The following is a 27,067-nucleotide window of genomic DNA, read 5'->3' on the forward strand; positions in this document are numbered from 1 at the left end:
AGCCCGACAGGATCGAGAGTCGTCGGCGCGTAAAATACCACTTTTCACTTAATTTCACAGCTCCACAGTCTGTATTCTATGTATCTGGGCCAGATTTCAACCTTAGGCGTCGCTCGCTTGCTGGGCCAAAAAGAAAATGTACCAAAGTTTTTGCGCAGTTGGTTCTGCAGGTGTACAAAGCTTTCGCAAGTGCGCTCCGGAGAAGGCGTGTCACGAGTTCACCGTCGGCGGCGGCATGGGTAGGCCGGGCTTGGTTCGCTCCGTTGAGCGTTGTGTTGAAGCTCGTAGAAAAGAAATGATTTCGTTGTGGTCGATCATTAATTCACATTTTGATTTCAATGGTATCGCAGTTTGATTTTCGTAGAAGGGATCAATTTCAATTCTCACCGAGGTTGAGCTTCGCATGTAGCCCTGTTTCCGGAGGAAACGGGTTAATTAATTTTCTAAATATTGTTACAGCCGTTTTTGATTGGGCATGGAGGAAAACTAAATTAATTTCCTGCTTTGGGCACACCAATTAAACATTGGGAAGCAAAAAATGGCGGATGCCACGCATAGGTGGGAATCGGCAAACCGCGAACCTCTCATCGAGCAGCACCTGGGTTGAAATGGAGTTGCGTGTGGCATATTTTAATGTGTACCATTGTTTCCCGACCACCCCCACAGCCAGGATCATGCAACGCCTGTATTCGCTCAAAAACCCAAAATTCGTGCGAGTGGCCCACAATCGTTATATAGAGTAAATGGAGATAATTGGTCGAACGAAATTTTGAAAAAGTAAAATCGAAACAAAACATTGCAAATTATACAAAAATGAATAGACGAAATAAAGAAATATGCCCTAGAGACCTGCTCTTAAAACAATGGCAAAACTAAAAAAAAAATGCCGTTCTTTCCTAAGTAAAGTTGAGAAAAGCGCGAAAGCTAAAAGTGCATCCAACTTTCGCTGAAAGTGCGTCCAATCGATCCTCAAACCTTCACAGATCCAAATCGCAAACGAACAGAACCTATGCGAATATGTTTTGTGCGCTAAGTAAACGCATCTACGCACGATCTAAACGCATTCCGATGCGTGGTTTATGAGATAAAAGTATACTACTGTACTCCTTCTTCACGATCGATGCGTGTATTGTCGTATCTAGTACCGCTCCATTTTCGCGATTTTCAAGTAACCGTCTTGACACAATGGAGGCCCGGTTTCACGGCCAGAATTCTTAAAGCTTTCTGGTCGACCAACTGGTCTATTGGGACGTGCATTAGTTTATAAATATAGGTCGCCATAGGTCCCACCAAGAAAGCTTTCGCTCCAAAAATTCCGGAAGGGACCATTAGAAATACGAATAAACAATAACGAGAATGAGTTGACTGTGTAACGCCCTGGCTGTCCACAAAAATGGATACTTGGTTAAAGTAACACATTTAATCGCTATAGTAGCGTACATGGAGATAATTGGTAGAAGGAAATTCTGATAAGCCAAAAATTAGGAGAAATATAAAAATAAAAATGCAACAGAAATGAATTGACGAAACCAAAAATGTGCATCTTATGCATCTCCTAAAAAAACAAGAAAAAAAACGAAAAGTGAATTGACGAAGCCAAAAATGTGCATATTATACATTTCAAAAAAAAAAAAAAAAACGAACACTAAACTAAAATGTCCCGTAAAAGAACATTGGAAATAGGAACAAAAATAGTAAAAATGAGCAAACCGTGTAATGCCAGGCATTCTACAAAAATGCATAACTGACGGAAGTAACGCATTTAATCGCTATATGGTAAACGAAGATAATTAGTGGAACTGAATTTACAAAAAAAGTAGAAAAAATAACAATGTTACAAAAACGAGCTGACGAAATCAACAATATGCATCTCAGCGATCTCCAGAAAACGAGGACTGAACTAAAAAGGTCAGGAAAAGAAAGTTGCAAATAAATAAAGAAATAGTGAAGATGGACCAACCCTGCACTACACCTTGCATCTTCGCAAAATACATAATTGGCGAAGTAAAGGCACCCAATTGATATAATGGTACTATTGATTTACAGCATTGGCAAAATGAAACAAAACAAAATTTAAAAACAATAAAACCACTCAGCGGCTTTGATTCCTCATAGCCAAATCTGGCTGGAAGGAAATGGCAATGTAGACAAGTGGCTGAAGATTGCTACGCATTGGCAGAGAATTCTCAGGATTTCTTCAGATTTTTAAAGTATGTTTGTGCTTAGTGTTGTTACCGATTTTTCAGAATGGTAAGCAATAGCTAGTGCTAGTGCGCCGAGAAATACGGGGTGTAACGAGAGAGAGAGAGAGAGAGAGAGAGAGAGAGAGAGAGAGAGAGAGAGAGAGAGAGAGAGAGAGAGAGAGAGAGAGAGAGAGAGAGAGAGAGAGAGAGAGAGAGAGAGAGAGAGAGAGAGAGAGAGAGAGAGAGAGAGGGAGGGACTCTTAATTAAAAAAACAGAGGTTTGCCGGCATTTACAGTCACTTACATGCTTCTCTGCTGATCTATGGGGAGGGGGGAAGAAAAGGCCCAAAAAAGAGCTGGGCAGGAAAGAAAAAGAAAGCAAAACTGTCCAGGCGTAGCGAGAAACATTCCACGTCTTAATTATCCTGGCGAAAACGGCACCAGTATCAAGCACAGACATCGGGGTGCACGCATGAACCCCTTCCCTCGAGGTCACGCGTCCCCTGCCTGAAACTGCGCCAGCGGGAGTTCTGTTCTTTTTGTGCTTGCTTTTCCTCCCGCACGTGCCGGCGTTGCACTGCCACTTTTTTTTCGCTTGCTATCGAAAAAATCAACCCAACCAGCGTTCCTAACTAAATGAACGCGGGCGCTGCCGGTTAATCACGTATATCTTGCCTCAAATGTACCTGCAGTTTTCTTTGCGCTAAACAACGGGGAGATGTATGACAAGCGCCAGCGGTTCGCGAGTTTCGAACACTTATGACCATATAAACCGCTTGGCTTTCGAAGCCTCTGGGTTACGCCATGACGACAGCCGCTACGACGGAACGTTGTGTGGCTCTACCTGGGTCCAGCAAGCGAGCTACGACGACAAGGCGAGCCCCTAAAGTGCTCTGCACTTAAAAAAAAACCCTTGCGGTGGCCGGAATCGAACCTGGGTCCTAAATACGCCCGGTCACTATTTCAATTGATTCCTGCGAAGCGATCAGGTTTCGTTCCTCATTCTCCAAACCAAAATCCGCAGCTTTTCTCGAAGTTCAGGGCAGCACCTGAAACCTCGCAAAATTCTTGTGTAATGGGAAGAAAATTGTCCACGCTTGCCCTGTGAGTACAAAAGAAAGTGACAGCACCGGCATATGCTAAGATTTTCGCCTCGAAGTGAGATAGCGCAAACCCTCGAGCATTATTGTCCTGTATTATGCGCATACGTAATCGTCCCAGGTATAAGGAAAACAGGAGTGGTGTAAAAGGGAACCCTTGACGAACCGGTTAAAGAAGGTGGGTTGGTTCGGTTAGTTGATTGTTGACTCTCAATCTTGTAGAGCTGTTGGCATAACATATTCGAATACCATGGGTAATCCATGATCCTGCGTTCACATGCTGTAGAGCACGCAACAGAAATTGGTGGTTGACACGATCGAAAGTCTTTGCCAAATCTAGTTGTAATAGGACTACCCGGGCTGAAGTACCCGAAACACACTCAAGTGTAGACCCTGCAATGTGAATGTTAGTTTGAATAGATCGCCCGCGGGGATGCCACAAGAATGATGGTCGCCAACTATGAGCTCAATTACATTTTGAAGACGGTTGGCCAAAATCTTAGCAAGTAGCTTATAATCTACATTACATAAAGAAATGGGACGACATCCTTCTACTTTACGCAGTTGGTCAGAATCATTAGTTTTCGGGAGGACAGTGTGGCCTTCGTACAGAGTAGGTGGAATATATCCAGCCTTGTAATCCTCGCGATGAACCTCAAGGGAAAATGAAGCCAGCAAAGAACAGAATGTCTGGTAAAATTCTTCAGTGCGACCACCAGGTCCTGGGGTTTTGCCTTTCGTCAGTGATTCAATGCTAGACACCAGTTCTTGCATGCCAATCTCTTGGTGGTTTAATTTGGGCAGCAAACTCGTGAATAGTCTGTAGACTCCTCACTCACCGCTTTTTTGACAGTTCCATAATAATCCGGAAAGGTCATCCGGATTATTCCGGATGACCTTTCCTTTCCTTTTGAGTACCTTTCCGGAAAGGTCCGGAAAGGTACTCAACTTCGACATGGTCGGAGTGGTTTGGGAAACTTAGACGACAACCAAAGAATCCGTCACGAAAAAAATTCGCGTTCAAACATCGTAGTCGTTATACGGAGGGGTGTATGATTTTTTTCTTTATATTTTTCACTCGATAAATTTCGCCAGAAAGTCCCACGACAGAAAAAAAACAGGGGGTAGCGGCGCACCGTTCTAAATATCGGCCTTGCGTAGAGAGTTCCACAATCGCATATCTATACGTCAACGGTTATCGGTGGAAACCATTTTGAACAAAATAAATCTCCGTACTGATTACGCGCCAGATGTGTGAGGCCGCTTACGGACGCGTGGGCGGGGCCAGCGAACGCCACCGGGCGATGGAGCGTTCAGCGTCCCGTAGCTCGAACAAAGCGGTGGCTACAAGAGACCGATCGATAAGCGCGGCCACGTCAGTGCGTCAGCTGGCGCCGGTGTTCAGTGAAAAGGCTTTGATGGCTGCTTTGATGCGCCGTTAGCATCCACCTCACCTCCCACGTCCCTCCCCGGGACGCGTTGTTGAAACACGCAGGAGCTAGGAAATCGCTCGCAGGGCGCTTGTTACCTCCTCAGCTTGGCAAGCGTTGGTAAACTATATTTCTGCCTTTGATCTCGGCCAGAGAGGAACGACTTGCTGCCAGATTATGATGGGGAAACTTCCGTTTCGTTTCTTGGTAACGACACTGCCTTCGGAGTAAACCAATGATTCTGGATTAATACCCTGCAATCAACAAAGGGACACAAAGTGGCGGACTTAGTAGCGGGACACTAAGCCAATTGCCTCGACCCTGCAAGGTAAGTAAACGTGTTTTCGAACGTACACAGTGTCCTTGAACTCAGCTGCCAGAAACATGTAGTAGTGAATAGTTCAAGGTAACGAGTCCGGAGGTGGCTTCTTTGCATTTTGTCCGCGCAGTGGGGTGCTATTTCCATTCATTCTAGCGGCCGCCCGCTAATTCGAACTCCGCTTAATTTGAACAATTTTATGGTGCACTTCGAGTTCGAATTAACAAGATTTTAGTGTGTTTCGTTTTACACAGAAATAACAAGTGTAAAACAGCAGTACCGAACTGCGCCTCATCGTACAACGATAGCTCTGCACGGATCTTCTTCCCTTACACGCCGCAAGTTGCTTCACTTTCTCTGTACGGAAAGGGCACCAAGCTAAACACTTGCCTGCGACGTGTACCGTTTTCGTTCTTGCTACGCTCGCACTTCTATTTTGGACGCCGTCTTGCTTCCCGAATCCAAGGCCACGGGAAATGAGCACCTGGATGTGGAGCGATAAAAAGGCCGCACTCCCGCAACACCGCCTTCCCCCGGGAAGACGGCTAACGGGCACGTTTTGCGGGTTGGTCGTATATAGCCTGCCGGCTGACAGGCGACACATTTGTTCCCGTCATGTGGCCTGTGGCGCGCCGGTTCAGGGGGCCACTCGATCACGATGCGTCCCATTCGTGCCTGGTGAGCTGCCAAGGGCCACCTGATTAGCGGACGAATGGCAGCGTGAGACGCACTCGGTTGGGCAGCCAGCTCGGAGAACGGCTTCCTTATATATCGGGCTGCTGGCCTTTCTGGCTGGTAGCCGCCCCGTTATCACCTTCTTTTATCACCTTGCGGTCCCTTCTTTTTCAGTTTCCGTGTTATTAAACTCAAGCCCTTATACGACTTCCGCCTTCTCCAATTATACAAATCTCAACAACATAGGGAAGTTGCTTTTATGCCGTATAGTGCTACCTTAAACGGGAACCCAATTTATCATGAAAACCAGACACCACAAGCAATGGCATATAACGCCCGCTCGCACTACTTCAAGGCTCTGTCATACACTTTGCCTTCAGCACTTAACAAATTTCATTTTGACGACGAATCGATACGGTCTATATTTGACAGCGCCCTCAGGAACATGTTCTGCAATTCAGCTTGAACATTTGAATTTGATCTGGCTGGTTAAAACAAAAATTTTGGGCTTAAAAGTAAGCAACAGAGGCAGTCACCAAAAGATGAAGGACAACTTGCAGGGCCCATCAACCTGGGTTTCTGATACCTTGTCAAGCGCACATATTTGCAGTCGCACGAGAAAAGGGGTAAAATATATTTTTGTCTTTAATTCCAAATGAAATCACAGGCACGTTCAGATACCGACTGGGTTTTGCTGTTTTAGGCTGGGGACAGTAAGTATAGAGGGCAGGTTTCTCAAATCTGCGGTGCGTTGGCACACCCATACTATAGTATGGGCGTGCCAACGCTCTACAGATTTGCCCCCACTTCCAGATCCCACCTTCCAGCAGCGGAGGGCTTCCCTGGCCAGCCCATACCAGGATACCCAGCTCAACCTGGTGACCCGAGCAAGGACAGCCACCCGAAGCCAAGGAATCCCGGACTAGGGATGCCTTTAACGGGGCGAGGCCGGTAACATAAGCATCTGCTCGACGAATAAAGATTTATTCTCTCTCTCTTTCTCTCTCTGTCTGTCTGTCTGTCTGTCTTGCTGCTTAGGTAACTCATTAGGATGCCTAGACAGCGCTTCACGGGGTTTTGCCTAACGGACCCCATTTGAAGTGGGAGTAATCTGGATTTGGGGTAACTTACTGATCTTGAAGGTTATTTAACAGTTGATAGTTTTTTGATAGTTGATATATTCGATTGATTTTTACTTACAGATCTCACCCACACAAATTCCTAGAAAGCAATTTCGAAATTTTGTTCCAGCGAACAGTTAAAAGGACCGGTTTTTTTTTTAATTACACCGCCACGACGTGAGGATGGCTAAGATAGGATATGCTATCAACACCTAGGCCGACATACTGGACCTACATACTTGAGATTTGGGGAGTACATTCCTGTTATGGCGAAAGAGCTCAACTAAGGTCAGTTTTTTCGAACTACCGCACTAAGGAAGTGAGAACTATTGTCCGCATATCTGCTTGCGTAGCTGAAAATATCACCGAAAGCTCAGGCTTCAACCGTCCCTGCCACTTTACTACTCCCTTCCTCTTTCCCCTCCCACCCCTCATGTTCTTCCTCCTCCTTCCCAAGTACCACAACAAATGCAAAGAACCTCTGCTCAATTTTATTAAATTTCCCTGCTTCGTCACTGCTACCGCGCTACCTGCTGGGACAGTGCGAGGCTCTTTGACCTTACTTTTTAACGCGGTCTGTGTTTTTTTCTTCGCTATCGAAAAAAAAACCACCCAACCTGTATTATTATTCGAAATAAGTCTTATACTCTTCAGCGTTTATGCTGCCCAACAAACTTAATGGTCTTTAAAAGTTGCCGCCAGGTCCAGGTGTGAACATTGTTGGACGGCGAAGCCACTGAGGACGCGAAACAAAACCCTATGGGCTGCAGCTTGCAGTCTAAGTGCATTGGAGCTTTGTTCCATTCAAATCAATTTTTCCACTTTCGCACAGCTTGCACGCCATCCTTGTGACGGCGCGCGGTGTTTTCTGTACCACACGCATACCGTAAGAGCCCGTGTTAATTATTATAAAACTGTGACTGATATTTATTCACCACACCTACTTCCACGGGTGAGTTGTCCTTTGAGCCCAGTAAAACACGACATCCAGCCGTTTCCTATTGCCACCCCCTCCGGTAGGCGTACATGTATTGACTGCAGGACGGGTGTTCCTAATCGTGTACAACTCCACAGTGAACGAACCTTTTCAATCCCTCGGCCCGCTGCTTTCTCCAACCACGTAGACGACGAGGGAGTAGTGGTATAACGATATCTGGCGCATCCAATCAGACGGGGCGCTGTTCGCAAGTTCGCCGCGACGCCAATAAATAGTTTTCTTCAATCTTAAGTTCCGCTTTTCGGCACTCGTTGCTCAACAAACTAATTATGACATGTAATGAATAACTCAATACGTTTTATGCCAATTATTATCGTTAGTGTTAGAATGTCTAAAAACTGCTGCTTTATGAGGTTTTTCTAACCAACTCCTAATAGAACTCGTTTGGATTTGGGGTAAATTACATGTTGTAGCGTATTGTCTTAGGATGGTTTCTAAGCATTGTGGGATCACTTGCGGAAATTGTAGTGTCGAGTCTCTAGGCTATGTTTCGGCCACATTCGGCGCGCTCACGCGACTTTATTTAGCAGAAAAAACAATTAGAAAGTGCTATACTCCTCTCTGCATCCTCCTTGCCGATTTCCTGTAACGTTTCGTGTAGGAAATCTCACCCGCACAAAAGCCTAGAACGAAATTTAGAAATTTTGTTCCAGTAACAGTTAAAAGGGTTAGTGGATTTTTAAAAACTTCTACCCCCCGCCCCCCGACGTGAAAAATGGCAAAGATATGATATGGTATCAACCCCTAGGCCGAAAAACTGGACGTACAGTCGGGATCAATTTGAAGGTGATCACGGGATCGATTAGCGGGCCTTTCAACCTGCACAGCGGCCGTTTTCAGAAGTTTGGAGATACAGGTAGCAGTGCGTTCTTCCCCTCGTTCTCCCTTGCTTAGTACAACCCTGATACAACCCGTAACATGCACTGCTGCTTGTTTATTTGCCGCCCGATCGATCACCGTCGAATTCATCCCGACTGTACATGCTTGAGGTTTGGGCAGTACGTTTCTATTATGGCGGAGGAGCTCAATTTGGGGTAAATTACGTGTTGTAACGCATTTCTTAGGACCCTGAAGTGGTTTGTAAATATTGTGGGATTACTTGTGGAAATTTTAGTCTCGAGTCGCTAGGCCATGTTTCGACCACTTTTTTCGCGCGACTTTATTTAGTAGAAAAAACAATTAGAAAGTACTGCCCCCCTCTCTGCATCCTCCTTGCCGATTTCCTGTGACGTTTCATATGACGCTCACTCGAGATGTTTGGCTTGACTGCGCTACTTACTGCGCGGCTCGCCTACCCTCCGACAGGGTCAGTCGGCCGGCCTCTGGCGGACCGTCGCAATTCGTTCCCTCAGTTGAAACTACGCCATGACACGATTTTGCTTGAACGAATGTACCCTTAGTTTCTTAGTTCCAGGTAGATGTGACACTTCTTGATTTCAGCAAAGCATTTGACTGCTTTCCACATTACAATCTAATTAATAAAGTACGTGTTTTAGATAGTCCTGCTTTTCTTTTGTCTTGAGTTTCCTCTTATCTGATTAATCGCAAACAGTATATGAACGTTAGCGGCCATAATTCCGATATCCTTCCGGTTACATCCGACGTTCCCCAATGGAGCATACTTGGGCCCCTACTATTTTTTATTTATTGCAATGCTATTTTTGATATAGTTGCCGAACCTGTACAAATATGTCTTTTCGCAGATTACTGTATATTTTTATAATAACGGTTGCTCTGTGGATGACCAGACCGCCCTAAACTCTGCTCTGAACATCATTCTTTCCTGGTGCACTAAATGATTAAATTCTCGAAAATCAGTTTATTTTAGAATGACCAAAAAATGTCTTCCCTTTGAATTTTCCTACTCTGTTTCCAACAATCCCCTAGTTGAAGTTAGCAAATATAAATATCTTGGTGTCACAATTACTAACAATTTAAGCTGGAAAACTCACATATGGAACGTCAGAGCCGCTCCATGAGCTTTGTCAGCTGAGGCATATGCTTAAAGGAGCCATGAAGACAAAATACAAGTTGGGTTTATTAGAAAGACTGCTTAGTCCCGAGAACAATGATACCAATATCATCGCAATTTTCGAACAAATAATGGAGATATTAAAGAAAACGTGTGAAGCCGTGGCGACCTTCTAGGAAATTTCCCACAACTTTTCTATGACGTCACGGAACCTTGTTTGTGCGATTGGCGGCCGCCTAACTGACCGGTCGCGACGACACATGACTGCACGTCTGTAATGGGGCCTCTAGTTCAATTTGACCGCATCACTTGAATGCTAACGTGTAGTTAACGCACTAAAAATTATATTTTATTGTTGGCCCGTATGACGTCATTCTTGCTCATAGCACGTCACTGTGGCGCAAAATTTGAAAGTTTTTAAATACTTCTTGCTTTTTTTCGTTAAAAAAACACCTTTTGTGGCTCTAATGGAGCTGAGTGAGATACTGAATCCTAGTGCTTTTAAATTAAACGAACTTGTATTTCCTCTTCATGGCTCCTTTAAAGATTCTCCCTCTCATGTAAAATATCTGGCCTAATCCAGTGTTATTAGACCAAAACTAGAGTATGCTTGTATAGTCTGGGATTCCTACACCAAATGTAACATCAATAGTATGGAGAAAATTCAAAGACGAGCTGTACGTTTTATTTACTCAAAATACCATGGCCGCGAGTCTGTTACAAATCTTATGCTCAGTAATGATGGAGTTAAGACGGAAATTCCTTCGCTTGAAGTTTTTTCTGCAATTGTTCACAAATAAGCTTGGATTAGACCGTACTGCGTATCTTAGACCCCTTTCAACAAGAAAAACTCGTCACTTCCATGACCTTTCTTTAACTCCATTTTTAGCCAGGACTAACACTTTCAAGTTTTCCTTGTTTCCTCGCACCATTGAAAAACGGAATTTGTTGCCCATAACTTCACTTTCATCAGCAGAAAACTTGGAGGTGTATCTGTACAGAAGTGCCGCTGTCCAGAACTGAAGTTGCTGCATTGGTGCATTGTTGTTCCTGCGAATTGTCACGTTTTTTTGTCCAGTCGAACATTTTTTGCTGTGGTGTTATTATTTACTTGTGTTTCGGTAGTCATTCTGCTTTTTCTGTTTTTTACTCCGCCCCTTTTTTTACTTCTATTTTAGTTTTACGCAGATTGACGTGTGTATACTTGTACCTTTACTTGTCTTGCCACTCCTGCTTGGGCTTTGCAAAGCGTGCATTATTTAATAAATAAATAAATAAATAAATAAATAAATAAATAAATAAATAAATAAATAAATAAATAAATAAATAAATAGATAAATAAATAAATAAATAAATAAATAAATAAATAAATAAATAAATAAATAAATAAATAAATAAATAAATAAATAAATAAATAAATAAATAAATAAAAAGGCTACATGGGGCTATGGCGCGTGAGAACCAACACGGCGCATCTTTCTATGGCTTAGCGAGATAGCGAGATACCGCCATAGCGAGATATCACAATGTCTATGCTACAATACCTATGGTGAAGATCTCAAACGCGCGACACAGGTACGGAAAAGCCGCGCCCATTTGTGTCTAGCCTTATTTTACCAAAATACTGAGCCTTCAGTATGATATTTTTGACATAAAAATGAATGGGTTAGCGAACGCAGGAATTTGCAACCGTGATTGGCGACCATGATATGCAGCAACGTTTTGGTTCATGGTACACTGAGCTAAGCTCGTTCAGCAAACGATACATATACGCTATACTAATACCGCGAAAGTCCATTTTATGCCATGTTACAAACGCCTATGCAGGACATGAACTTAGAAGTTGTGCTCGAACGCGCATATGTAGTAGCTTGCATTCTTAACCGACCCTCTTCATGTGTTCGTACAGAAAGAGCGTTGGCGAATGTGCATACAGATACAGGCACGCGAGGAGTATACACTATGACGTGCGCACAGCAGTTACATGTGCACAGGTCGCGCCACGCCGGTTACGAACCGTCATTATGGCTACCGACAGTGTCGTGGAAGTTCCGGAAACACCAAGGGGGACGTGATGGGTGTAAATGTTTCAGGGTGGGTGTACATATACATTGTGGACGCACGTGTAGGCAGCTTTGTACAGACGGAAGAATGTCGGTTCCCGACACACCGAGCGGGCCATGTCGGAGAGACCGCCTTAGTGTCTAGTGCTGAGCAGTTCACCAGGAGAGGTCAGTTCGGAATCTTCACTCACCTTTCCTGGCAGCAGGTGAGCGACACCGGCCGGCCGAGCAGAAGAACTTTAGGCCAGGACAGAAGCACTCGTCGTGCGTGTGGCATGACCGGCCCGCTACGCTTTGGCCGCACCGTTCCTGCAGTAGTGCAAAACTTGGTTAACCCCGACTGCCGGTTTACCTAAAAATAAAGTCTAGCCCGATTGCGTTAATTCATGCATCACACAGCACCAAGAAAAAGTTCTCGCACACATTCATTCAGACTGGAAAGGCCTATCAGGCAGTATCAAAGCCCAACCGAAGTGCTGGTCGTAGAGGATGGAAATTTCGGGAGTACGCTTCTGTCACCGTGCAGATATTCAGTGTGACTAGGTTGTATTTAAACTGCACCTTTGAGAATACAAAGGGCCAAAGTGTTTTTTCACCAATTCCTCGCTCTATCGCAAGATCGTTAAGATACCGAACTAGTTTTTTTAAGCGAAGCTTTCAATGCCTCAATTGCGCCGATCGCGACACCAGAGCGTGCTGCAGGAAAGTCAACTTTGCGCAACTGATTTCCACAAAGGGTAGAAAAAACTGCGCTTAAAAGACAGGACCGTGACAAGTAGACAGGACTGCGATTGTCCTGTCACGGTCCTGTCTTTTACGCGCAGTTTTTTCTACTTTCATGATGCTGCACCAACTAGCCCAACAACATGCTGTACTAAGTTCCACAAAGGGCTCATGATGATGATACGCGAAGTGCCTCAGGAAAAAGAAACGCTTCCGATGGTCGGAATAGAAAATGATTTCCTCGCGTTATGAAGCCGATGTGTATCCCGTTGCGCCATTCCGACACCGTAATCTCGCTGAGCTGCCTGATTCCGGCAGTCACTTGACATCGAACAGCGTTACAGCGAGCGAGTTAAGGCGAGCCCCTAAAATGCTCTGCACTTGAAACGTGGGGCCGGAATCTTGGGCCACCACCAGTGCCACCAATGCCGCGGTCCTCGGAGGATGGGTCCTCCGTCGCGATGGACCGTCCTCAATCCTCGTATTCTCCTTTGGAACGCCGGGCCAGAGGAACGAGATCCAGCAACCCTCGCAAACCCTTTGGTTTGGGTTCACATAATATGTACGTTGTTGGGACTGCAGCGCCCTCGTTAAAGGAGAAGAACTGTATTTACATCAGATTACACAGAGAATGTGACGCTGGGCGCGGGAGGTTCAAATACGGTCTATGACATAAGACACGCTTCAAAATTTTGGAGAAGAACTCACTAAAGACCTCTGCGTGATATTCAAAGCCACGTGAGCGCAATATGCGACCTACATAGGCGCTCAAATTTCAAGTTTCAGCACGCTCATCTTCTTTGCTGGCGTAGCGCGATGGTCCCATCAAATCTCCCTCAAGCGCATACATCCACCCTCCCTCGGCAGACAAAACTCCCCAAATCACACCTCCCCCTTTGCGATCATGTCTAACTCCCTCACCCAGACTATTCGCTGGTGTGACGAAATGATCATCTGCAATGGTACTGTCGAGGTTTCCAGCAGAAAGGCTCGCACATCTAACAACGTATCAAGCTGCACTGTTCGGACGCTACCCCAGACGTAATCTCTATCTACGACACTGTCGTCTTCGCCCGACTCCAAAATTATAAATCATACTCATATGTGGAAAAGGAAGCGTCCGGGGCGTGTTCCAACCCCAAACACCCCCCCCCCCCCCTTCCCCCATCGTTAGGCGTAACTTGTGGCGAAATTCGTCGCGAAATTGGCGAGGGCGCTGCGTCCGAGGCTCACGTCCTCGTAGAATTGATTACAAACCGCTAGAAAAGCGAGCAGCATATTTATCCTAAACGCGCACAGCCCTCCTTGCAACCCCAACAAATGCACCGAACTCTCTTGGAAAGCGCTGGCGATTTCCCGAAGCCACACGTTACGCATTGTCCGTGGCATTAACGTGTATCACACCGAATTGGCTGGTTTACAAGCGAGACATACCAAGGGCCGAAGCCTCTGTGTTGACGCCGAACAAGAAGGCCTCACCCTCACCAGCCACCCCTCGCATACTACTGGCATCGGAAATGGCGTCAGTGTCGATTCCACGCCCGGCCTCACTTTGTTTACAAAGTGTATACGCTCAAAGAGGCCGCTAGGTTCAATACACTGCTGAGTCTCGGTAGCGAGCGCCAGGCGACGTTGAAAAAACGTCCGGTAGGCCGCTTCGGCTTATCGACTGGGACGCATTCCGAGCGGCTCAGCGCGTTTCCTCTGGCGACGCAGAAAGAATATACGTACTTGGGAGGCGAGGCCACATTGCGGCGGGCGCGGGCAAACGACCAGATAATGTCACTATGAATACTAGTGTGTCCTACGAATCTTCGCATCTTGTTTCCTACTCCCCGCCTCTGACTCAGAAATCGATCCGCACGTCGCAGAAATAAGAGACGTCGATGCATGTAGGCGGACCGACCCCGCCGAGATGCCGACCAAGAAACCTAAGACATGCCGAAAGAAGCGGACGCGTGCCAGGCTGACGAGCGGCTTCTCCACATGTGGGAGGCCGCAATGGTTTGAAAAAAAAAAAAAATGGAAATGAGGATTCGATGGAATCCCTTGTGGTCTGGACTAAATGATACGGTGAAACGTAGAGACAGCCACTACATAAAACGCATATATATGCCGTTAAAATGCGAAACATTTAACATTAACATCTAAAACGGACGAAAGACCTTTAGCCGAAATGTATTTTGTTTGCTGTAGATTTCAATGGTTTAGATTTTATTTGATCAGTGTCTGGCATTTTTACGCCATGAATAGCTTGCAACAACAAACCCGGAAACGCAAACTCAATATCAACCTTCTTCATCATGTCGTTCAGCTCCACGGAGATGTCGAACATTACAAACAACTGCTGTCGCGAACCGCATGAAGCGGAAAATCGATCTGAGCAAGACATGTAATATCACGTGATGCCTAATCGATCCAGAGGGGAGCAAAGCCGCGCAACTACACAACCTAAGTGTCGTTTTTCATCAGTTCGACGGCATACCCAAAGAACTCCCCAAAGCCGCTTAGGATCGTCGCATTGCCAACTCTGCGGCCGAAGCACTGGTCCCCTACACGGGTAGTATAACACCCTGCTCGACCGCCCCAATGCTTCTAGCGAAGGGCGCGCCATGCAATTTCGGCCCTCCGCACCAAATCCGATACGGGACCGGACGACATCACGAACAAAATGCTTCGTAACACCTATGACGACTCCGGGGAGGCATTCACCAGTTACTTCAATGCGTGTTGGGACACAGGCCACATTTCTGACCGTTAGAAGATGGCCAAGTATTGACCATCCCTAAACCTCGAAGAAAGCTATAGATTGAGCATATCTGCCCAATATAACTCACTTGGTGCGTGGGCAAACTTCTTGAACATGTTATCTTTAACCGCATCAATGCCTACACGGAGAAAAAAAATTCCGCAAAACATGATCGGTTTCCTACCGGAACTTTGTATACAGGACGTCATGGTGGGCTGAAGCACGATGGAATCGACGGTACAGTATGGTCATCATTACAAATACCCGCGCCATTCTCGGTCTCGACCTCATAAAGTTTTAGGGGCGAAGCCCCTTAGCGGCTCGGGCTGTCGGCGTCTTATGTCGTCGTCGTAACCGTCGTATCATGTAGTCACGGTACTAAAACACCGGGACACACGTTTACGCCTCGGGCTAGAACGCTTCGTGACGCGTGCTAAAAAACACCGGGACACTCGTTTACGCCTTTACGCCTCACGCTGGAACGCTTCGTAACGCGTACTAAAAACACCGGGACACTTCTTCACGCCTCGCGCGGGAACGCTTTGTAACGCGTACTAAAAACACCGGGACACTTGTTAACGCCTCGCGCTGGAACGCTTCGTAACGCGTACTAAAAACACCGGGACACTTCTTCACGCCTCGCGCGGGAACGCTTTGTAACGCGTACTAAAAACACCGGGACACTTGTTAACGCCTCGCGCTGGAACGCTTCGTAACGCGTACTAAAAACACCGGGACACTTCTTCACGCCTCGCGCGGGAACGCTTTGTAACGCGTACTAAAAACACCGGGACACTTCTTCACGCCTCGCGCGGGAACGCTTTGTAACGCGTACTAAAAACACCGGGACACTTGTTAACGCCTCGCGCTGGAACGCTTCGTAACGCGTACTAAAAACACCGGGACACTTCTTCACGCCTCGCGCGGGAACGCTTTGTAACGCGTACTAAAAACACCGGGACACTTGTTAACGCCTCGCGCTGGAACGCTTCGTAACGCGTACTAAAAACACCGGGACACTTCTTCACGCCTCGCGCGGGAACGCTTTGTAACGCGTACTAAAAACACCGGGACACTTGTTAACGCCTCGCGCTGGAACGCTTCGTAACGCGTACTGAAAAAAACATCAGGATACTCGCGTTTACGCCTCGCGCAAGAACGCTTCGTGCTTGAAAGACACGAGACTTTTACAGCAAAGCTGTAAATCTGTACCCCTCAACGGTTTCACCTCCGTTGGAAAAAACGCCAAGGCACCAAGAATACACTTATACACTGCATGCTTCGCCTTTCCTCGTGTGCCACTCTAGGGGAGAGGCCCGGGATCCTTTATTGATAGTGTCATTAAATACTCCGCGATCTCGGAGGAAACAAACAATCAATGTGCTAAGTTAGGGCACCACACTTAATGAACATCCACAGTAGCTTGTTTTCGGCGTCGTGTTTAGCTTGTTTAGCTTTGTTATGTTCTTGTTTTCATACAGGCCGGGCTGACATAGCCTGCAGATAGCACGAAGGGCAGTCGCGGGAGCGCTTTTTACTCGTGTTTTTCCCGTCGAGTACGCTCGGAGGGGACCGAGAGAGGCGAGGAGCAATTGTCGCTTTTGACGGATGTTTTGCCCAGTTTCCCTTCTGTAGCCGGCGGAATGTCTTTTTCCCGGGTAACGAGGGTAATTACCGCACTAGAGCATGCGAGGCGCGGGTGCATTCTGCTCAGCGGAAAGGCGAGAACTGCGATCATTCAGGGGCCAGAAGCAGGAATGTGGAAACGGGACACCGAGTATGCCGCAGCTGTAATGGCCAATGCTATGTGCATTCCATTCGTTCCAAGTCTAAGTCTGTCACCTTAGCGGCGGGGATGCGTCAGGAAAGGACACTCGGCTTGGCGGAGGCTTGTACCGTGTTACGTCAATGCGCTTGACGTATCAAAGCTACGATTGGTTTTCGTAGCCAATCAACGGCCTAATATAGGCCCGCCCCACTTTATTGTGACCTCCCTTTAGACCTTATGCAAAAGTGCCGCCATCTACCGGAAGAAAAACGAAACGAGCACGCGACGCCATGTTGGGGGATGGCGGTCGCGGGATTGCTGGGTACGGAGCGTGTGAGGGGCTTTCTCGGCTTGGCGATCCTTTTATATTCAGATTTGAGCGCAGCAAAATGAGCGACGAGTGATCTGTGGACCTTTCTGTGTTGCCCACATTTGCGGGCGACTTCGTAAATACGCATTATGCATCGAAAAAACAGTCAGGGAGGCACCGGCAGGGAAGCTGTTGGAGGCTGTCGCATTTCTTCTCTCTTTTTTTTGGCTTTGAAAGTACCTCCGTGTCGGTTCGCATCCTCCGGGTTTCTCAGGAGGTCATTCCTGAAACGCTTCGAAACTTGCGGGCTGTCCTGGGGTTGAAATGGGGGACGGGGGCACTCGCGATATAGCTATACGCTAAGGATCCTCTGGGACGCAGAGGAAACCTGCAAACTAAAAAAAAAAAAAAAAAAAAACACTTAAAAAATAAATTACATACCTGGGATTTTTTAACAGCGGAGCTGTTATAGCTGGCCGTAATGTGTAGCGCGTAACGTGTGTGGCGAGTAACGCATTAAACATTGCCAATAAATTGCCAAGGAATAATTAAATTGCCGAGCGCTTGTGAGCGCGTGCCTCGCGGCGACCGCTGAGCGTCCTTTGCTTGCGCCGTGGACAACAAAACTGGGTGCACACTACCGCTTAGAAAATTCCGCTTGGAAATTTTGATCTTGGGAAAATAGGAAACGGTCGAACAGCAGGCGACGAGCGGTAAATGACCAATACACGGGTTACTATGTACGTTACTTGCGCTACTCATGGCGCTACGTGAAGGTTGCAACTCTCACGGATCCCTTATTTCCTGTAACGTTCGGCAAACAAAAGAATGCGTAGTACTTCCATAAAAGCCTACCGAACGTCCAGAATAAAAAGAAAATGCGGGCGCGCAAAGCACGAACGGCAGACTCAAAACTCTACCCGCACGATAAAGTACGAGCTGACCGATGCAGTGCGTGCGCCTTAACTACCAGCAGGGAGGAATGCTCCTCGGCAAATACAGGTCTAGAAAACAGCTAACTTTGGGATCTTTTTAGTCCTGCACATATTATTTGTTTCCTGACTACGCATGCGATCTAGCTATAATATTACAGCGCGAAAGGAGGTCGACACCCGCAAGCGACTTCACCCAGGGCTCGAGTCACGCTTTCGTTGAGAAATAAAAAAAAATATGTGTACGCTATTTCCGTGGTCGTCCTCGTACCATCTTTGAGCACAGCAAGTTACACGGCAGTGTTTGGGCATCTTGGACAACGATAAATGCCGACGTGCGCGTCGCTAACCCCGGGCTATTATGTATACAGCGGTATCCGGAGATCCGGGAATCCTCCAACATGGCGGAAGCGCACGCGGTTCCCGCAAGAGGGCGCCAGTTTTTGCATAAGGTCTTTAGGCAGTGGCACTTTCTTAGTCAAACTGAGGCCTTTAGCATGTTGAGAGAAGAGAGACTGACTGACTGACTGACTGACTGACTGACTGACTGACTGACTGACTGACTGACTGACTGACTGACTGAATGAATGAATGAATGAATGAATGAAGGAATGACTGACTGACTGACTGACTGACTGAATGAATGAATGAATGAATGAATGAATGAATGAATGAATGAAGGAATGAATGGCTGGCTTTACTGAGAAGGAGGCCGTAGTCAGTGGGTGGAGATAGGGAAAAAAATGGCGCAGCTTGCTGTAGGGGTGCAAGGCTTGAGAACCAGCGGAAGTGGGGGTGGGTCAACCTAGCGTCTTCTGGTTTTGCTAAGTTTTGGTAGGTTTTGCTACGCTTTGCTACGTTTTGTTAAGTTTTGCGATGTTCCTGCTATAGGCAGGCCTTAGTGTTGCGGGGACAGTCCAAGTGGAGCCGGATTTTACAAGGCCGTTCCGGTCGGTTTCCCCCACTGACAGCCGGGGTAGGTGGGTGGGGGGGGGGGGTGGGGGGGGTTGGTGTCAGAACACCTCCTGAAATTTTCTGAGTGGTGCACCTCCCCCACTGTTCCCTCCATAGTTTGGCAATTTTAGTCCATGCTGTTCACACTCCGCATCGGCCTATTAATATGTAAATACAAAATAAGAAAAAAATCGGACAAGAAAATAAAAATGAAATGATGTTTGCGCACAGGATGTACTTCCTTTTCGTTTTTTTTTTTACATTTGCCCGGGGCGTATAACACCCCGAAAACTATTACTGGCTACGTCACTGATGATAGCGGATTCCAGGAAGGAACAGCCAGATCGACTCCCAGCTCCCCTGTTTCTCTAGCCTTGCACCACTAGTGCAAGCTGGGCCACTTTATTTATTGCCTTTTAGTAGCGCCAGAAAGACCATCACTTTTAAAATGGTATAGCAAAGGATGCGCATACGCTAAGTCCCTTGTGCTCGCACTAAAGCGGGCTCGAAAGTCGGCTTCACCGTTGTAATACCCTATCTGCGGTGGTGCACCCTTTACAGGCAGCGTAGCTTATAACAGCGAAACTGTTGCAGACAATCAAACAGAAAGTTTGTTTTATTCGAAAGATTTCGTGCTTTATAGTGCCCCCAGCTCTTGTCCGGCAGCGAACGATGCCCTATTCACTGAGAAATCAATCAATTTAGGTTAAAATTTTCATACTCCTGCCAAATGGTGTGTTTCCGTGACGTCTGTCATGAAGTCACAAGGGCGGGCATTCGAAAGAACTTCCAGTGCGTCATTAGGCTGCGCAGCCTTGCTTACCGTCAGTCCTCCTAGATAGTGCTACCATACGGAGCCGCGGACCGTTGTCCGTAGTTGCTTTGTTTTTGACCGTATTTTCACCTGGCTTGTTTTTGTTACGGTAGAAAGTAATCGTTTTGTGAAACATGGGGTATGCTCGACAAACACACGTAAGGCAACGTCGCTTACGCCAATCGGCCAGTGTCGTGTAAGACAACTCCAAAGCATCGGACTGCTGTGCAGCTAAAACAAGCTTAGTGTGCCCAGTACCAACAGCAGCGCGGATCAATACTTGTCTGTTTATGTGTATTCACGTAACTTTCATCGTTCACTTCACCAGTCTCACTGCTGTAAAATGAATATGCATTACATTTAAGCGCAAATAGCTCTTTCGGCAAGCTTATAAGCCCTGCCTAATTTGCGTTTGCTAATGCCGGCCTCAGCCAATCGCACAGCAGGGCATATGACATCATAGGTTCTGTTGCCGGAACTTAGGTAGTGGGTCGCATGTCCATTCCCCTTTTTCCTAATTATATAGCTTATTTGAGCGAAGTGTGCGTTAAAAGTGGTGCCAGTATGATTCCAACAAGGCAACCTTTCGAATGAATTAAACTTGTGTTTTGCCTGCATGGCCGCTTGAAGCTCCGCCGTCGAGCATTACCACAAAACTCTGCCGAGCCGAGCGCACATGAGCGTGCGCCACGGAGGAGCGCCCGGCATCGTCGGGGCGTGTGCCATGCGAAGAGCTCGCAAAAAGAAAATCTCGGGCCGTCCTTACTAACCTGAAACCTGTGGAGGGCGAAGAATGCAGTGTATCAGTGTATTCAATGATCGTAAGTCTCTTGCCACACGGCGTGCGCTGATTAGGCGGCGGAGAAGCACCAGTGAGAGGAGGAATTGCGAGCTTCTTGAGGCTGTGGCGCACTCTCTTGCGTTGAGGGATTTAAGTGATTTGCATGCCGCATCTTCCCCACTTTGGGATAGTGGCAGATGCCAAAGTGAGCACAGTGCGATGCCCACCCTGGGGGCTCATCCTCGGTAATAAACGAGGCCCTGGCCCCAGGTGAGCATGCCTCTTCCTGCTTCGACCGACCCCCCGATCAGGCCTAGTGTCAAGAGACAGAGAGTACCTGAGTTTAACACAAATTATAGCGTGTCTTCAAACAGCTTGTGCTTGTGCTTGGCGATTGTTGAAGCGGATAGGGAGCGTTACACAAATATTTAAATCATGTGAATTTATTCTGAACCGGTTTTATCCATTATACACGTTTAGTACGCGTTACGTTGTAGCGCGAGTCATTGGAAAACGAATGTTTAGGTGTTTTAGTACCGTGACCACATGAGAATACGACGACATGAGACGCCGACAGCTCGAACCCCTAAGGGGCGTCGCCCCTAAAATACCAAGAAACAAATCGAATCCAGCTTGCTCAGTGGTGCAAGCTTGATGTCACAACAGAGTTGTGTTCGTATCGCTAAGGTAAACTCGGCGAGTGCCATATAAGTCACCCAGAACGAATTACCTTCTGTGTGTATGCATATATATATATATATATATATATATATATACCGTACTTACCCGATTCTGACGCGCACCTTTTTTCCGCAAAAATAGGCCGAAAAATCGCATGCGCGTTAGAATCGGGTACGAAACCGAAACTGCCGAAACAACTGAAATTTTGTTCCACCCATCGCGATCGCCATCTCAAGATGGCGCCAAAGCTTTTAGCAACACTTTTTCGGATCTAGGCGCCTAGGTTTTTCTTACGGCGTTCACAATTTTTCGGATCTAGGCACCTAGGCTTTTCTTTCGGCGTTCACACAAATCGTCAAATTATTCCACTTGCGTGCTTGATAACAGCAATGGCAGCAGCGTCAACGAAGGTGCGGAGCTTCCGCGGCTTACGAGAGGCTCCCACGCGTTCACAACGAGCGGTTGGCTGAAGCGTATGCCTCTGGAGAAGCTCGCGGGATGGGCATGCGAGGCGTGGGCCACGATCCAATGGAACATGGTTGAACGTTCGTTCAGAAGTGTGGCATCGCGAACGCGCTTGACGGCACCGATGACGAGATGTTGCGGTCAGCGGAAGGCGACAATGAGCTCTCGGAGAGCGACGAGGAGTGAGATGAGTGAGATTACTTCGGGGAATAAATCGCCCGTTTCTCTCGCATTCGTTCTTCTTGCTCACAAAGTTCCTTGCGCGTTACAAACGGAGGTGCAATTTTTTCGGTTTTTTGCCTGGAAAATCGGGTGCGCGTTAGAGTCGGGTAATTACGGTATATGTATATATATATATATATATATATATATATATATATATATATATATATATATATATATATATATATATTTATATATTGTCACAGACTTCAGCCAGCTTCCCGAAAAACTTACACGAAGCATACCCGCATATCCATGTGGCCAATCTCTCCCTATCTGGGTATGTGCTCCGGTGGAAAGACGCTGGTAGATGACCAATGGAATGAAGAGAAGGTAGACGAAGTCCGAGCTCCCGCTGGACTGGGTTCGCGCCATTAACCCGCCTCTCTCCCGGTGACTACGGTGTGTTTTGTAAATACATCTTCTTCCTGACTACCTATCTCTGCGTTGTCACGTGACATCTTTGGTGGAGGAGCTGGGTATCCGAGCTTGGGGGAGTACGGCGCTGCGCATCGGGAGTGAAGCTGTAGGAGAAAGACCGAGAGCCGTAATGAGGTGACGCATTTGACGGAGGTGGAGTCCAGCGGTTTCTACAGTAACGAGCGATGTGGCCAATACGGGCGCAGTTGAAGCAAATTGGTCTGTCGTCAGGCGTTCGCCATTCAGCAGGATTGCGGCGGCGGTTGCCAAAAGGCGCCTGGGAGCTCATGTGCGTGGTCGGCCAAAACTGTTGGGTATAAGGAGGATGGGGATGCCTGATACTGCAGACTTGATGAAGGCTCATGCTTGCCATTTCATCTCGAACGACGGCCTTGATTGCAGCGATCACAGGAAGTTGGCAGCGATCATCTGCATATGGCAGTGTGGGGGGTCAGGACCATAGCTTCGATTTCGCGGCGCACGATTCTGGTGATATCCGCAGACTGGGCGACAGGGTCCGGCTTGCGTGGAGCAGGAGCGGGTAGATGGACGTCATCGTAGGAAGACGTCGCAGCTGTGTGCGGGAGCCGGGCAAATTGGTGAGCTATACGGCGTCCCTTGGCATGCTCAAATCGCCGCCACTCCTCGATGATGGAATCAACGGTGGCGCAGTCCTTACAAATGAGCAAGTGAAAGGCGTCGTCGGCGATGCCCTTAAGGATATGGCCAACCTTGTCCGTTTCGGACATTCCTGGGTCAACTTTGGAGCATAGGGCCAAAACGTCGTGGATGTAGGCGACGTAACATACAGTAAATGTTTGAGCACGTGTTGAGAGCTCTTGCTTTGCCGCTAGCTGGCGACCAACGGGCTTCTAGAACACCTTTCGAAACTCTTCTGTGAAAACATCCCAACTGGTTCGTCGTGCTTCATTCGTGTCAAACCATGTCTCAGCCTTTTGTTTCAGGCAAAAAGCAGCGTTGACGAGCTTAAGCGTGTCGTCCCATCTGTTGTGAGCACTCACACGTTCGAACCTACGGAGCCAATCTTCTACATCAGTGTCGTTCGTCCCAGTGAAGTCACCGGGGTCCCGAGGGTGGCACACAACGATGAATGGTGAAGGGGATCCGGGCTCATCGGTAGGCATCGCGTGGCAGCGAGCGTTGCGCCCACTCCGAAGTTCCGTGTTGGTATGAAGCCTCGCTGGCAAGAGGTACAGGAAACAGGAAGTCCAACGCCTTCCTTCTTTTTGGCCGTGATCCTACTTTACCGTTCGACACCACCCTACCGACTTCAAGTGAGCCGACCACTGCATATGCTCGTGACGTCATCACCCACGCTGAACTGGCACGCCAGGTTGCCCGGGAACGACTATTGGCATCACAAGCATCCCAGAAGTCTCGATACGACGAGCGCCGCCGCCCTGCACACTTTCCTTCTGGCTCCTTGGTTCTTTTGTGAACCCCTTCTCGCCAAGTTGGACTGTCTGAGAAGCTCATGTCCCCCTTCACTGGCCCCTACCGCGTCGAGCATGCCGTCACCCCCGTCACCTACGAAATTGTGCCTGAGTTGCCTTCGACCTCGTCTGGGCCCTCAGCACCTCAGCTAGTTCACGTGAGCCGCCTCAAGCCGTACCACCGACGCAATATACATGCTACTGCTCCTCCTTCATAACAGGCACCGGGACGGTGCTTCTGCGGCGGGGGAGTTGTGTCACCGACTTCAGCCAGCTTCCCGAAAAGCTTACACGAAGCATACCCGCATATCCATGTGGCCAATATCTCCCTATCTGGGTATGTGCTTCGGTGGAAAGACGCTGGTAGATGACCAACGGAATGAAGAGAAGGTAGACGAAGTCCGAGCTCTCGCTGGACTCGGTTCGCGCCATCAACCCGCCTCTCTCCCCGGTGTCTTTTGGAAATACACCTTCTTCCTGACTACCTATCGCTGCGTTGTCACGTGACACAATATATATATATATATATATATATATATATATATATATATATATATATATATATATATATATATATATATATATATATATATATATATATATTTGTATACAAAGTAAGAATCCTCGGTAACAGCAACAGCGGAGGGTTTATTTTGACGTTTCGACTTCGAGACAAGTCTTCTACAGGAATGATGTATATATATAGCCATACAGTGGGCCACCCAGCGACGTGTTTCCAAAGCCGTGCTGTATCGCCCCTCCTACAGCTAATCACAGGAGTGCCGCTCGAGCGCGGCGACGCAAAGCTACGGTAAATCTGCAGTGCGAACCGCACGATGTCGTCACAGGTCAGCGAGGTTTTTCTGCGCACGTTCGGCGGCTAAACCACCAGCTTAAACAGCATCGCTGTATAAGCTGTTTAAACAACTAAACTTTGCAAGTGAAGAGAGAGGCAGCCCAGCTGGATGCGGGCTTTGCCTGGCCTCTGATCGCCCACCCTGAGTTGTAAATATGTATGTAAATATATGCTTGTAAATACATTGTATATTTTGGAGCGGATCGTCATCTTCCAGGTGCCGTCGATTTGGAAACTTGCCGTCGAAGCCCACAGAAATTGTAAGAAAGAACTAGCAAAATCTAGATAACGTATCTTTCACACCCCACTCACAAAACAAAGACAATAAAAACACCGCGAGGATAAAGAAGTAAATACGAATAAAACTTGTGAAAAAGCACCAAAATTGTACAACGCCTTGGCCCTCGACAAAAATACATAATTGACCAAGTTAAGACGCCTAATTGCTGGAAAGTGTAAATGTACATCATTGGCGATAACAAACGAAAGAAAACTGTAGAACAATGAAATGACCCAAAGTATGGGGCAATGCATAGCCAGGTCTGGTTATAAATAACTCAAAATTAAGTCAAGTGGTGTAAGAATGCGGCGTATTCGTGGATTATTCTCTGAATTTATGCCCACGCAGGACGCCGGCTTTTTCGCGCAACAGGCGTTTAATGGTTTCTCATTCAAAGAACGCACGGCAAACTATTGACAGCTATCAATCTGTGAAGAAACAGAGTAAGCGTTGCGAACCCGTTTGAAAACGTTGACCCAGGGCAAAGTTTACGGAGAGCCGTCCTGCGGTTTTCCTCGCCCGCGTGCATCGGTCATTTATGCAAACTCTTGTCCAGGTTGGGAGAAGAAGCTGAGCGGATAATTTTTATTTCACTTATTGGCAAAAGCGGTAGTTCGAAGCGTGTTTTTTTTAAGTCATACCGTCTTGTACGTTAGGCAAGCACATTTATACTGCTTTTGCGGCCCATAAATTTTGCCGACGGCGCAGCGTTGCTTTGAGAGCAAAAGCTCTACAACGCAACATCTTAATTGTAATGTCAATCATCGAGTCGCAAGAGACCTTCAGCCAATGGCACGCAAGCTGGGCCTTTATTTCTTATCGGAATTCGCTCGCCCGGGGCCTCGCCACTACGGTAATACGTAGTCGAGGGTTAAACAGCTGCTTCGCCCGCGCTTGAACGCTCAGCGCCATCTCGGCTGTCTGCCGCGCCCCTCCGCACAAGTAATGGACGAATACAATCCCCCATTAGATATAGCTAGACGGCAAGCTGTGAAATCTCAAGCAAAGCAAAACTTTCACGAAGCACTGTGTGCATATTCTTTGCATACAGGGTTTAGAAGTGTTAAACTTGAGCCCTTTTTTCGTGTACAGAAGCACCAGTTGCACCAACTTAGAGGTACGGCTGGAACGCGATCTTAAGAAAAATGTCTCGCGGGCAGAATTTCGTTATTTAGCAGCATCGGCCGGAATAAAAAAAAATCATATCGCGACGCTTTTGTTTAGCAGCTGCGCACATTGATACCACTCTTCGTAAGTACTGGGCCGAAGGTCTGAAGTGCGTCTCAGTGTTCCTTACCGTGGTGTTTGAACAGGTGGTGGCCCATTTACGGGCCGATCTTGCCGCTTCGCTTAACTATTGAAGCAAAGATTAATATCGAAAAACAGGGAGTGCATTTTAGAGTGAGCAAAAGACAGGTAAGACAGATGCGGGAAGAAATGCTAGAACATACCTTCACCCAAAACCCCGTTCCGTAGATAGGGGGCGACCTGTACAAGCTGAACAAGTAGGCCGGTCAAAAGCTTAAAAAACATTTTACAGAAGAAGGTGGCGGCCGAATGGTTAGTTTAGCTGTTGTTGGGCGCAACCTGGAGAGTAGCTGCCGAAACGAGGCATGCGCAGAAACATTTGATTTTTATGCTTGGCAGTCACATGTCCGCATCAGCTGTGTTTTTGGCAGCCTAGAATTTGAGAAATGGTTCCATTTCTTTGACATATTTCGCAAGCGTCGCCTTCGTAAAATCTATTGCCAAGACGCGTGCGTCTACTTGGATTCGAACAATAAACCTGTTAAATGCA

The 27,067-nt window shown here is 47.2% G+C and overlaps 1 protein-coding gene across 1 annotated transcript in view; it reads right to left on the reverse strand.

The window, feature by feature from the left end:
- Positions 1-27,067, reverse strand: part of LOC144151732 (uncharacterized) — a 232,278-nt gene that overhangs the window by 18,238 nt on the left and 186,973 nt on the right. Inside the window, exon 4 of the mRNA XM_077682852.1 lies at positions 12,052-12,169. Coding sequence (XP_077538978.1) covers positions 12,052-12,169 — 118 coding nt within the window. The remainder of the gene's footprint in view (positions 1-12,051; positions 12,170-27,067) is intronic.

This window comes from Haemaphysalis longicornis, unplaced genomic scaffold (assembly GCF_048455015.1).
Source record: "Haemaphysalis longicornis isolate Haplotype H1 unplaced genomic scaffold, Haemaphysalis longicornis Haplotype H1 scaffold_9, whole genome shotgun sequence".
Classification (NCBI taxonomy): domain Eukaryota; kingdom Metazoa; phylum Arthropoda; class Arachnida; order Ixodida; family Ixodidae; genus Haemaphysalis; species Haemaphysalis longicornis.